This window comes from Euprymna scolopes, chromosome 7, assembly GCF_053919585.1.
Source record: "Euprymna scolopes isolate OS-2025 chromosome 7, ASM5391958v1, whole genome shotgun sequence".
Taxonomy (NCBI): Eukaryota; Metazoa; Mollusca; class Cephalopoda; order Sepiida; family Sepiolidae; genus Euprymna; species Euprymna scolopes.
In genome coordinates this window covers 140,796,316-140,812,011 of record NC_136488.1, presented here as the reverse complement: position 1 = coordinate 140,812,011, position 15,696 = coordinate 140,796,316, and the positions used below count along the sequence as shown (strand labels likewise).

The following is a 15,696-nucleotide window of genomic DNA, read 5'->3' as shown; positions in this document are numbered from 1 at the left end:
AATTTTCAAATACGAGGTTTTGCTCATATCATTGCTTCCTAAGAACTTTTTAAAATACTCCAAAGAAATTGAAATTTGGGGAATAATTATTAATTGATCCGTAATAGTTATTGTTAAAATTTCATGAAAATTGGAGATATTAGCATTTTCACGAAAGACTTCCACCCCCTTTTCTATCCTCTTAACCAAATACAACTAAATACAACCTACATTTGGATCAATTGCACCCAGCAGTTGTTCCAAAATGAATAATGTTCGGTTAATTAATTTAGGAAGGAATCATGTACATACGAATACGTAAATATAAAAACAAAACTAATTTTGTCGATGGACATAAAACAAAACGTTGGAAATTTATCGGAATGGTGACGTATTTAGTGACGTAGTTTCTGTTACAGACAGACACTGAACTCCGTTAAATTAACAAGTGGATGGAAGTTTTTCAATGCTAAATTATAACCTGTTTGCTTTCTGTTTTCTTTCTTCTAGTAATGCTGTATGTCCGTGAACAAACAGAAGAGACCTTTACTGCCTTGTTATTAAGAACGCCAACAGTCGATGGCCTTCTACGAGCTGTAAGTATCGCAGTACCTTTAACGTACGTACGTCACGGTTTCCAGATCTGGAGATCCTATTTATTAAAAAGCTAGGTAGAACATGGTAGCATTCTACGAAAATTAACTTATTAGTATAGAGATGCGTTAATTTAATGTTCGTAGTATGTTATCACCTTCTATCCACCTTTTTAATATATAGGATCCCCTGATCACCAAATACGCAATGTAAAAAAAAAATTATTTCGCTTTTGGGCTGTACGTGAAACTAAAATATACCTTCTTGATATATAATTTATTTCGTGAAAATGAAAATTACAATCAAAATAATTCAATGTAAAATTAAAATAAATTAAAAGCAAAATTCAAATTTACAAAACAAATTTAGGCACAAGGCCCTTTATGATCTGGGTGGGGGAGTGTTGCAGGGTCTTTGTTACTACAGTGAAAATGGAGTCTTTGGCAACTTTACCACAATACCTCATTCACTCTGTGGACTCTAAACTAACTAATGAAAACCCCAGCGTTTTTGCAAAAAAGAATATATTTACAATTACTCTGTGTGTGTGTGTGTGTGTGTGTGTGTGTGTGTGTGTGTGTGTGTGTGTGTGAATTTTTTTTTTAATTAAAATGTGTGTGTGTGTGTGTGTGTGTGCGTGCGTGTGAAAAAAGTTCAATTCATTACCTTCTTGGTCTTCTAGTTAAGATCCCAGGGTAGTATCTGTTCTCTCTAAAAATAGTATAATGATATCGTAGGGGTTTCCGTTCGCGCCGGGCGTCCATACAATGGAAATATGTCACAAACTCCTATAAGGATATTGTAGATAAACCGTAATAATCAGATATATTCTTGCATTACATTAACCAGATTACTTAGATAAATACTTGTACCGTTTTAACAAAAGGGCTACAATAATATCGCGGGGTCTCCATTTACGTTGAACGTCCACAAAATGCCAAGCGGTAATTTTATTTTATTTTTTTTAATTTTTTACATGGATGTCACCACTTATCAAGGCCTGGAGGCCACTCAGGGATAATATATTACATAGGAAAGATGCGGCTGTGGGATTTCCACACGTCCCGTTAGTATCTATGAATTTATGAAAGTATAGAATTCCGAAAGAAAACATAATTGTCAATTATAGAATACTAAACATTTTGCCCGTTAAAAACTAGGGGAAAGTGATATACCCTTGACTTAGAATGAACGCTTTATTTCAAATTGATGGTTGAATATGGTTAGATGTATGCTCATTTTTGCATGAAATACTAACTGTTATTAATATCTATTAATATTTAACTGTGAACGGATACCATAATACTTACTTCGTTGCACCTTATCATAACAATGGTCCATACAAAATTTCAGCCAGATCGGCACAGTAGTTTCTGAGTAAAAGTTAGAGTAAATGTGGTATTGTAGTGATTAATCTTGATTAATCCCTATTAGCCTCTTACTGTGCATCCAAAAGATACCATAATACTTAGTCTGCTGCACCCTATCATAATTTTATCACATAAATTAATATATGAAAATAAAATTTTATGTGTACATTTTCAGTATTTACTTCAACAGTGCTCAATATATAGGTAGAGCTAAGTAGTAAGTTATAAAAATATATATGGCAATTAAGCTACACAGAATATTCGCGTTTCATTCTCGTGAGAATTCGTCAGACTATATATATATACTAGCATTTCAGCCCGGCGTTGCCCGGGTGTTTGTAGGTGTATGCTGAGCAAAAAAAAAAAAAGAGTAAATTTTTTTTTTATTTGACCCCTATTATGACCCCTTAAAATTTATAGTTTCGGGCTCAAATCACTTTATTAAGTTAGATCCAGGTTCAAGGAACCTATATCTAAAATTTCAAGTGTCTAGACCCAAAATTGTCGGAGGAGTTTGGTAGAGTTCTCAAAGGTCAAATCGTTGAAATTTGACCCCTTAACAGCCAAATTTCTGGCTGACACCCGTCACATCGATTTTCCCAAATCTCAGTACCCGGTATTTCAAATTTCGAGTCTATAGACTAAAAATTGGCAGAGTTATTGCGTAGGGAAATGTACACAGACAGACAGACAGACAGACAGACACGTTCACTTTTATAGATATATATATATATATATATATATATATATATATATATAGAGAGAGAGAGAGAGAGAGAGAGAGAGAGAGAGAGAGAGGGAGGGGGAGGAGAGAGTTATCAGTATTACTCAGCAAGATTATTTAGAATTTGCCCACAAGAAAATCGAACACAAAACAGTGAATTGTGACTCACTTTTTTTTGTGTTTATTGGTCACTGTCCAGCCCTTAGATTAGCACAGAGAAAAGGACAACCATGGTGTATCCTTCAGAGAAGCAATCTTATGACAAAGTCTTTAACAAATGGAAAATCTTGGAAAAAATATGTTTATGAAAGATCAATTGAAAAAAAAAAACTTGACGCTTAAATAATTTGTTGTGAAGTTCAAACGATTCCTTTGCGAAAATCTATTAAAGAATAACGGTCGTTGTAGCGGCTTTCTGTTCAAGTAACCATTGTTTATTGTTGACTCTAACCGAAGCGTTCAATTATTAAATGTTCGGCTTCTTACGGACAGTAGTTTGGTTGTCGGTCTATTTCTATATATTACCGTGAATCGTTTGATTGATTATTACTGGCAAAGGGAGATAAGCAATATCATAACATTCACATTCAAAGATGGCTAACGTACGCAATGATCGTTCATCAAAATTAACAAACACACACAAAAAAAAAAGAAAAATGAAATACGAAAAATGATTGATAATGTGTCAAAAAAACATTCACATCGCTTCTATTTTATTATAACGAAGATAGCTTCATCAAAAGGAAATTAAAACATGGGGAAACTCTGTCAGATCATTTATTTCCAGATACATGAAGGGCCTTATTCAAAACGTTAGTCGTTAGAACGCTGGACAACTAGTCAACAGAACAACCGACATCAGTCCGCCATTTTGTTTTTTGTTTGTTTTTTGTTTTTTTCACCCTCATTGTCGAAGCACTGACATTGTGTTTCCAGAGAACAACAAAAAAAAAGCTTTGACATATTCTATTATCTTCTGTTGGTATTTATTTGATTCCCCACGAGAGCAAAAAGTGACATAGGTTCGTTTTTAATGTGTGTGTGGGGGGGGGGCAGCTCCCCAAAAGAGGACACTGTGGGAGTAAGCAAAAATAAAAAATTGCCTTAACATATAAGGGTTTCCCCTACATTGACTAAGGACAAATTAACTGAAGTGTAGCATCAGAACAGATACTACACTCTTGTCGTCTACTATTCATTAGCAATAATTGCACCACTTCTCGTGTGTATTTCTACTTGTTTTAGGTTCTAGCGTGCATTTTTCGTCACATTTTTTTGTATGTTTTAATCACATGAAATACATGTTAAAATATTCTTCAGTTCTAGGATCCAGTTCGATGTGAAAAAAAAATAAACAAGCTTTCATTTTAATTTATTTAATCATCTGTAATTTGCAATTAACTCATCAACTGGCGTATAATTTAATAGTTTTCTTTCTATCATTTTTAACCTTTCTCACTCTGGTTGGTTGTAATTTGCAATTAACTCACCAACTGGCGTATAATTTAATAGTTTTCTTTCTATCATTTTTAACCTTTCTCACTCTGGTTGGTTTTATTTCAGCTCTTATTTTACACCTTCTCTCTCTCTCTCTCTCGATATATATATATATATATTTATATGTGTGTGTGTGTGTGTGTGTGTGTGTGTGTGTGTGTGTGTGTGTGTGTCTATTTACCTATTTCACACTCACACATTTTTCTGAGCAGGTAATAATCTGAAAAAGATCTCTCTCACTCCCCTTTCACTTTATGTTTATCTCTCTCTCTCTCTCTCACACACACACACACACTCTCCCTCTCTTTCTCTCTCCCTCTCTCTTTCTCTTTCTATCTCTCTTTATCTATGTATCTTTCTGTCAAGCACTCAAACACACACTTTTGTCACTGTTCATAACTAATATATAGCTTCAATTAAACATTTTATCTGTTTGTAATGTTTATTATTTATAAGTAGTTTTTCGTATATTCAAAATCATGAGTTAGCCCCCGTTGACCATCACTGTATAGAAAATAAGTTTTACACGCGCGCACACACACACACACATATATATATATATATATATAGATAGATAGATAGATAGATATAGATATGAACGTATATGTAAATATGCATATATATATATATATATTAGAATATATATATGAACATATACAAGGTGACTCAAAAGAAACGGGCCCCGTTTTTTTAGTGTTTTGTCCGAATGAAATGAAACTTTAGTCATAACTAGTTTATTATATTCAAAACATCACATCAAAACACAGGGGTCTTTGGCCTTTTTTCCTCCGTTCTACAGCATATGTTCTAGATGGCCTCCAGTTGGCTTTTATTTGGGGGGGGTCACCCTGTGTGTGTGTATATATATATATATATATATATATATATATATATATATATATATATATTAGTGATGATATGATTCTAATATTCCCGCGATCTCGATACAATTACTGATTCTGTTCAAAATTTACGAAATAAATACAATTACTGATTCCGATTCTTCTTACAATTTCTAAATATTTACCTACAGAGTTCTTATATTTTTTCTTTTTAAATTTTCTAATCAATACAGAACCCCATGTAATATGTGTCTATATTTTCGCAAACTTAAAAATATGCTAGCGAGGTGTAATCCATAGATTACTGGAAGATTAAAATAAGTATTTATCACTTTATTAGAATTACCAGCAATAATAAGTTAAGTTTTAAACCAAAATAAGTTTAAAAAATATTTCGATTAATTGTTCCAACATCAATATATATATATATATATATATATATATATATATATATATATATATATATATAAAATGACATTTTTAATTTTTTATATCACGTGACTGCTCTCCTGACCAGAACTTCTGTTAACTTTCTCGAAAATCCATTAAGTACTGAACAATAGCATCGTCTAACAAAATTTATAGTAATCTATAACAAGTTGTGTGAAACATGCTCGTGATTGTGTAACGATACCTAAAAGTGTATCTAAAAATAAATTAAAAGTATTATATATATTAATGTTTAGGTTCACACCAAATGTGATGTCATCAGATTTATAAGTATATCTTGTGTAGTTTCTTACTTTTATCAGAATACACACACAGATATTCAGACATAGAATTAGACTTTTCTTTCTCGTATGTATACTTTTTTATAGGTGATTTTTTTAGGTGATTATTTAAAAATGTTTCATACAAGCGTTCTTTTGTCACCTGTAAAATAAATTGTCCCGACATATGTTATAATATTTCCAGTAAAATGGTACGACGACAACAAATGAAAATTAGATAGTCAAATTCGTTCGTTGATTTGTTGGCTTAAATTCTATTAGGATTTGATTTGGATAGTCGAGCAAGAAAACTCCATATGCTAAATGTGTATTCCCATTTTCTATTTTCACAGGTTGAGGAAAAGTATGAAATACCAGCTTCAAAGGTGAAAAGCACGTATAAAAGATCGAAAAAGGGGTAAGCAATCTTTCGAAAGCTATTGGGCTTATTGTTAGAGAAAAGGGGGAGGGAGAGAAGGCGCGCAATAGATAAAGAGAAAGAGAGAGAACGTAAAGAGAAAGAGAGAGGACGTTGATATTTGATCTGGTTGCGGATAGATTATTCTGTGCCTACGAAGTCACTTAATCAAGATGAAAGATCTTCTGATGGCGCATTGTAGACATTTAAACAGGCTATGGTCGATCCTCCATTAAGAGAGTCCTGGAGTTTTATGAGCTATGAGGTTACTGCTAGAGAAAGAGCGAGAGAAACATAGAGAGAGAAAGAGAGAAAACATATTTAGAAAAAAGAAAAAGAAAGGGTAAGGGAGAGTCGATATTTGATCTGACTGTGTACAGACTATCCTATATACTTTAGACGAGTTTCTGTGTGCCTTACATATACGAGCCGTGGTCGTCCGCTCATTGTGCCGATCCTGAATTTGGACAACAATCAATTTGGCTGCAATCAATGCTACAACAGAAGACTTCTTACCCTAGTAAAAATCAAAATTATTATTTTAAACATGTAATAAAGTTCGTGTTTTTTTTTGTTGTTGTTTTTTTGTTTTGTTTTTTTAGTTCACAATGATGCATGGTTTAATTTTTTTGAATGAACGATTTTCCAATGAGAATTTTTAATCAGACTAAATCAAATCACAAGCATTTTTCTAGCAGACCCACTCTGAATGACCCCCTCTGTCTATCTGCTGCAACATGTATAAATATATAATATGGGTTTTCGTGGGTTGGATGGTCACACCCCTTGTTCGAGACGAAGTAGGTACTTCATTTACTCACATAAAATTAATATACAAAAGTATCAATTCCTGCGTAAATTTTAAGTATTTACTTCAAAAGTGCTCAATACGTAGGTAGAGCTAGTTAGTGATTTATAAAATATATATGGCGATTAAGCTACACTGAATATTACGCGTTTCATTCACTCTAGGATTCTTCAGGCTTATGCGCGAATTTTTGGTTGTCTGTCGTTTTTATATACGCACCTTCTATTGAGATTTTAGTTAGCCAATCAGCTTTCTAGTATTCACCGCGCACTTCCTATCAGCCAATGGACATGCACTTATAGGACAAAGGCCTATTTGACCTCTGGTTGACCTGATTCTTTGTGTGTGTTCTATTTAGCCTGAATATCTAGTGTCTTGATATATATATATAATAGCATTTTAATGTATGTGGATGACACATATATATATATATATATATATATATATATATATATATATATATATATGTCATGTGTATATATATCTAGTGTCTTGATATATATATAATAGCATTTTAATGTATGTGGATGATATATATATATATATATATATATATATATATATATATGGATGTCATATGTATATATATATATGTCACCACATACATTAAAATGCTATTATATATATATATATATATATATATATATATAATAGTATTTAATAACTAACAAGAAACTAAATAAATAAACGATAAAATAAGAAAATCGAAATCAAAAATAAAAATAATTCAAACCTAACTCTCCTTCACCCACCTTTATAGGCAATTTAAAAAAATATATAAATACACCAAGTCTCAAAAGAAAAGAAAAAGAAAACGATAACAACAACAGCCGCTTCTGGCGATAATCGGATGCACCGATAGAAAGGGCTTGGGAAGAGTATGGCCGAACAACAACTTTTGGACGACATTTTATATAACATGCCTGCGGAAATTAAAAAAAAAACCCTCGGTAAATGGGAAAGATATCCAGAAAGATCTGTCGTGTTCAATCATACGTACTTGAATAGTGACTTGCTGCCAAAATATACAAATATATATATGTGTGTGTGTGTGTGTGTGTGTGTGTGTGTGTGTGTGTGTGTGTGTGTGTGTGTGTGTGTGTGTGTGTGTGTGTGTGTGCAGAATTTCAGATTATGAGATATGATATATATATATTTCCAATCAACGTCACAGCTCACAAGAGCTATGATAGTAAACAAACCGGAAGTTTGGCGCTCATTTGGGCTTATTAGTTGAATACATCCGAACTCTGGATTCGAGTCGAGGAGTCTGTCGCTTGTACAACACGCCACACACAAGAAAGTCAATTAACTAACACAGATCAAGACAACCACGGCGAAACATACGGCGTCATCCAAACAAGAGTAAAATTCCCACTTGTGAGATATCGGCTAGGGTTTTCGTTGTGTTGGATGGCCACACCCCTTGTTGGAGACGAAGTAGGTACATTCCATAGTTGGGTTTCGCCGCGGTTATCTTGATCTGTGTTAGTTAATTGACTTTATTGTGCGTGGCGCAGTTGCTCAAGTAGCAGAGTACTCGCATCGCAAGCAAAAGATTTGGGTTTCGAATCTCAACTTCAGATGTGTCAAGCAAATAACCCCAAATGAGGGCAAAATTCGAGTTTGTAACTTCCGGTTTGTTGGCTATCGTAGATATTGTGAGCTGCAACGTTGCTTGACTGTAGGAATATTATATATATATATATATATATATATATATATATATATATATATATATATATATATATAGTCTTGGAAGCTTTTAACATTTAAAACTATACAAAAAACATTTTTATCATTCATTAGAAACTATTTAGTCAGTAAGTCATTTAATAACCTGCAATCACTGCATCAACTTCGAATTTTCTATAATACCAATGTAATTTAAGGGATCATCAGTTGTTTACTATGAAACACTGTTTCGAAGATTTAAAAACAAAACAGTATATTATATCATGGCTCCCCAGCAGTGTTGATCAAACACCACCTCCCTTAATCTTAAGAAGAAGAATATTAGATCTAGTTTCCTATTCTTAATTAATTTATCTAACCTATTCAGGTTATAAAAATGAATTTCTTACCTGTGAGATTCATATGTTTCCAAATTCGAAATGGGTATATATATATATATATATATATATATATATATATATATATATATATACATATATATATATATATATATATATATATATATATATATATATAAAGGAAATTGGATTTAAAGTCTGTAAATTAAAATTTACTACAAATTTATTTTTCGACAAGAAATTCAAATAAAAATTTAAAATTTTTCCTTATTCCGTGAAGTTTCAATAATTGGCTCTTATCCTCAAAGGAAACTAGTTAGCAAAATAATTTTATTAGTAGTCTATAAATTTTGCTGGCCTCCATAGAATGGAAATAGGCATACACTTTAATAAAGACTTTTCATATTTATCTGTGATAATTATCTTTCAGTTTGAAGAAATATGGTATAACAAAATTATGGGGGTGTTCGTTCGCGCGTGACCGCATAGAATTGAAATATGTCACAAAGTTTAACAAGGTTTTTTAATATAGATCCACCGAATATTGTTATAAGTGTTTCAGTGTGAACAGGTATGGTATAATAAATTATGGGGTTTATCTATTTTATTTTTACATTCATCATATTTTGCTTTGGTTTTGATACCCCCAAATTCGAAGCTGTCTCTTTACAACCCTTCCTTTTCATAACCTATCATACTTTCATAAATCAGAGTCCATTTTCTGTAGGCTGTTTTTGAACCCAGTCAACGACGGGTACTTTTGCTAGTATATATATATATATATATATATATATATATATATATATATATATATATATACAAGATATGTATATATACAAGATATATATATATATATATATATATATATATATATATATATATATATATGCAGTCATCGACATACAGTCCTGTTTCGTTGTATGACAACTCATCAGTGCCGCTAGACTAGCATCTCTCCCAAGCCAAGGATTGAACCTAGAACCGTCGTGTTCACAGTCGGCAGTTCTCCCACTCGACCATGGAATTGACGCCCCTAAATAACTCATCGGAATGTCTATTTAAATAGACACCCGCCACCACTTTTATAGTGCTCAAATCGCATGTTCGTAAACAAACAAACAATGAGCTTCGCATTTTCAGACAATTAGCGGGGGCTTATTAAGAGGGGGGCTTAAAATATATTTGCAGTCATCGACATACAGTCCTTTTTCGTTGTATCACAACTCATCAGTGCCGCTAGACTAGCATCTCTCCCAAGCCAAGGATTGAACCTAGAACCGTCGTGTTGACAGTCGGCAGTTCTCCCACTCGACTATGAATACAAAGACACATTAGAAAACTGTATAAATACAAAAACATATATATATATATATATATATATATATATATATATATATATATATATATATATATATATATATAAAAGCATAAATATATCAAGATATATATATATACAAGATATATATATATATATACAAGAGATATATATACATACAAGATATATATATACAAGATATATATATAAGATATATATATACAAGATATATATATAAGATATATATATATTAAATATATATATACAAGATATATATATATGTATACAAGATATATATATATACATATATATACAAGATATATATATAAAAGATATATATATATAAAAGATATATATATAAAAGATATATATATAAAAGATATATATATACAAGATATATATATACAAGATATATATATATACAAGATATATAAAAGATATATATATACAAGATATATATATATACAAGATATATATATATATAAGATATATACATATATATATACAAGAGATATATACATATATATACAAGATATTTATATATATATATATATATAACTTTTTTTGATTGGCTCACTCCTGTAAACGGCATTAATCTCCCCAATTCTCCCTAGAATAAGGTACTTACAAGGAGAAGCAACTTGAAATGGTTGACGCATAATTACGCTTATTATTAGAAAAGAAACAATTTGAAAAGATGTATGAGTACAAAAATTATTTGAAAAGTTGTATGAATACAAAGGAAATTTGGGAATACGTATAAATCAACAATTTAGAAAAAGTATATGAATACAGAAAAAAAAATTGAATATGCCTATGAATACAGAAATAATTTCAAAAGCTGTATAAACATAGATATGATTTGAAAAGATGTATAAATGGAGAAAAATTTGAAAACGTTCATAATATTTTCAAATTATTTCTCCAAGTAAACACTTTTTCAAATAATTTCTGTATTCATACAACTTTTCAAATTAAATATATATATATATATATATATATATATATATATATATATATTATTTGAAAAGGTTATACACAAAGTATATATATGCATATATATACATTATATATATATATATATATATATATATATATATATATATATATATATATATATATATATATATATATATATATATATGTATATATAATTTAAAAGTTGTATAAATACAGAAATAATTTGAAAAAGTGTTTACTTGGAGAAATAATTTGAAATTATGAATACAGAAAGTCTTTGAAAAACTGCAGAAACAATTTGAAAATGTTTATAAACATAGAAACAAAACAGTTTGAAAGGTGATAAGTATAAAAATAATAGAAATTTAAATTAAAAAAAAAAAGCAAATTCCAAAACCCTAAAAATAGCTGTCGTTGCTAAGCCCTTTGCGGTCATTAAAATAGGGCGTTGTGAAATAGTTTTGCTTGCTGAGTAGCTGGGTACCTAAATATTTATGCAATCCAAAACATTGTTCCCACAGGCACGGCCCGTATTATTCGCAAAACACCTGCCTAAGTAAATATTATTCTATCCTTACACCGTGAATGTACTTTGTATAATGTATGTAAGAGGAAATTAATCAATGCAAATGTATGTCGGTATTGAATGTAGTGTTTTCCTGTGACTGAATACCGTTTAATGCATTCTCCTTTACAATCACCACGCAACGAAACAATATCTTACTCTGCGTTATTGGTTTGCTCGGACTATTGTTCTCATCTTAAGTGGTATTGTGCAACGTTTCGGTTGGTGTAGCCTTCGACCTTCGTCACACATCTTGGAAAAGAAAGGAGAACAGTTACTGGCTCCGTAGATGATTCCGTATTCTTGGAGTTGTTTTTTGTTTGTTTGTTTTTATTATTTATTTTGTTTGTTTTCGCCGTGGTTTCGTATGTGTGAAAAAATTTGGTTGACAGGTAGGAGGTAATTTTAATAAAGTCTGACGGGATTATCTCCCTTTTACTGTTGCAATTTTAAGGAGGGGTTGTATAATTTTTGTTTTTCTTTATAATTAGAGGTTCCCATATGCTGCTGATATCTATGCTTGGTTTGCTTATGAATTTATCTTTTTTTAACATATGTGCTTATTTTTTTGTGAAACTCTCCATCTTACATCTCTGTCAATTATTTTGACCTCGTTCCATACAGGGAAGTGTGTTTTTTTTTTCTTTCCATGTCTGATCAGCTAGTCCTGACTTTTCGACCTCCTCCCCCGTGTCACAGATTTACGGTATGCTTCTAGCCTTAGGTTTAGCTAGTAACTTTTCTCCTTTATTTCCGAGACTAGCCTGGGTACCCGGCATCTCCCGGGTGTTTGGGGGTGTTTGTTTAGCAAAAAAAAAAAAAGTGGGAGGTAGTAGGCAGGCAGGCTCGAACCCGTACCGCGAAAGAGGAAAAGAACGTGAAAAAAAAACGTGACGTCTTTGCGGTTGCGTCCATCGCCAAACCGGAAGTGGCGTGGGATTAAATTAAGGCTAGACAATCGAAAAGGGGCGATGAGTTTCGAAAATATCGGCGAAAAAGCGACTCCTCCCTGTAGAAAAATGCCCAGTTGAGGATGAAGGAATCAATGTTTTGGGCCAATTATTCGATATTTGTTGTCCGAAGGGTCAGGATTCAAAACGATACCGATCTCATGAAAATCCTTCGCGTCTGTCGAAAGTTTTTGCGAAACATACAAACATACATACATACATTTAAACAGAGCGATTAGATTTATATTATAGACTAGCGAGGATACCCGGCGTTGCCCGGATGTTTAGAGGTGTGTGTGCTCGGGCAGGGGGTGTTAATCAAAACATAAGAATAAGCGAAGTAAATATTTTAAAAAAGACAAAATGTTAAAACTATAAAAAATCGAAAAAAAAACACACAAAAAAACTAACGTACGGCAAACGAACCATGTTACATGTAAAAATCGTAAATGTAAAAACAGAAAAACGAACGTTAAAACTTCTTTAAAAAATGTGAAAAATAAAAACAAAAAAAAAACAACTGGCTTAAATAACCCTGTTTCAATATTAAAATTTTTAAAAATCGAAAAAAAAAGACACCTCACACCACGATTCGAACCCAAAACCTTTAGATAATGACACCGCCCTCTAAGCAACGACGACGTCGACGAAATTGGGTCGTTTTTTTATTTTTTAATTTAAACTAAATCATGTTCCGGCGTCATTTGCGCATGCGTAGAAGCGAACTTGTCATGAGAGGATGGTTTTTGCTGCCCCCTCCCTGTAGAAAACTGATGATTTTAGGGTGAAGAAATTAATGTTTTTGGCCAATTTTTCGATATTTGTCGGGCGAACATTGAAACTTTAAAAGGATATCAATCTCGTGAAAATCTGTGACCCGTGTCGAAAGTTGACATACAAACACACATACATACATAAAAACATACACACATTTTCGCTTTTATATATATATATATAGATTATTATTTTTTTTATTTTACTTTTTAAAACAGTACTCTACGTACACGTGTTTCGTTGCTCTATCAGCTCACCAGCGTAGTTTGACTGTATTAGGACTCGAACCTTGAGTCATAGGTTCTATAGTCGAATGCGTATACCGTAACATTATGGGAACCTGCTAATATTATTTGCTATTTTTAATCGCTTTTATAGTTATTTTGTTGCTATTGATGTTCTTACGATAATGAAATATTCGTCTGTCTATAGCGTCTGTCTATATATATATATATATATATATATATATATATATATATATATATATATATATATATATATAGTACTGTGATTGATAATTTAAAATTCAAATTAAAATTAAAAATTAAAAATCTGTTTCATAAGAAGGAACAACAAAGTCAATAATTTGTACGATCGTTTCGGAAACGATGTTTTTACTGTGATAGACATTAAGCCACGGACAATAATTTTGCCATATAGTTTTTTTAAACAAAGTCTCCTCATCAGCAAAAGACTTTGGGTGTTTTTTTTTATATGTAAAAGGCACCATAAATAAACCTAGAAATTTTTAAGTAAATATATATGCATGTATATGTGTGTATATATATGTGTATAATTCTTAACTTTTATTAAAAACATATTATTATAACCTTATATTTAAACCAAATTCAGATTTATAATTTTATTCTATTTTTTATTCTCAACCCATATTACTTTTCTTATCAAGTAAATATTTTCCTTTTTATTTTAATTTATTCCAGATACATCTGCCTTACTTAAAAATTGCTAGGTTTATTTATGGTGTCTTTTATATATAAAAAAAAAAACCACCCAGTACTTTTGCTTATGAGGAGACTTTGTTTAAAAAAAACTATATGGCAAAATTATTGTCCGTGGCTTAATGATAATAAAAACATCGTTTCCAAAACGATCGTACAAATTATTGACTTTGCTGTTGTTCCTTCTTATGAAACAGATTTTTAATTTTTAATTCTAATTTGAATTTTAGATTATAAATCACATTACTAAATATTAAAGTAGCTCTAGGATATTTGGCTATCGAGCTTATTATATATCTGAATTACAACGAGCACTGTTCTTTTCTTGTATTTTAATTACATTAGTAATTTTACTATCACATTAAAATACACTCTGCTCTTAAGACTACTGTTGAAACCCGCTTTGAATTTATATTTATATATATATATGCATATTTAATGTTTGACTGACTAAAATTACTGACTCTTGTTTTTCTTTTGCAGGGTTCTAATCAAAATGGATAACAATATTATTCAGCATTATGCGCACGAGACAACGTTTATCATCGAAAAATGTCGGACGCCAGACGAGAAATGCTATGAAATCATACTGACTGAAATTGACCCGTGAACAGGGACGATGACCATAATCGTCCCATTTCTTCTGACATAATTAATGTACCAAAAAAAAAAAAAATGAAAGTGTATATTTCTTTTTAGAATGCATAAAAATCTCAATTTCATACGATCCTTACTTGGTTTCATCAACAGCCAAACATATGAGAACATTTCGTTCAACCCACATACATACGTATATACCCTGCACACCCATGCCTAAATGTATCGGTATTTAGTTAGGTAGATTCACAAATGTTGTTTGATTATTTGGCATTTACATAAAAACATTAGTTTACACAACACACACACACACATATATATATATGCATACATACATATATATATACATACATATATATATACATACATATATATATATATACATATATATAGTAATAATATGGTTATATATATGATTATAGTAGTAATAATAATATTATATATAATTATAGTAATAATTGTGTGTGCATATATATAATACACACACACACATACACACACACACATATATATATATATATACATATATATATATATATATATATATATATATATATATATATATATATATATATATATATATATTGCAATCACGCAAGGG

At 31.0% G+C, this 15,696-nt stretch overlaps 1 protein-coding gene across 1 annotated transcript in view; it reads left to right on the top strand.

The window, feature by feature from the left end:
- LOC145280007 (uncharacterized) overlaps positions 1-15,220 on the top strand; it is a 512,870-nt gene extending 497,650 nt beyond the window's left edge. The window contains exons 16-18 of the mRNA XM_080131636.1: positions 490-575; positions 6,070-6,134; positions 14,982-15,220. Of these exons, the coding sequence (XP_079987762.1) occupies positions 490-575; positions 6,070-6,134; positions 14,982-15,108 (278 nt within the window). The 3' untranslated portion in view covers positions 15,109-15,220. The remainder of the gene's footprint in view (positions 1-489; positions 576-6,069; positions 6,135-14,981) is intronic.
- The last annotated feature ends 476 nt before the right edge of the window (positions 15,221-15,696 follow it).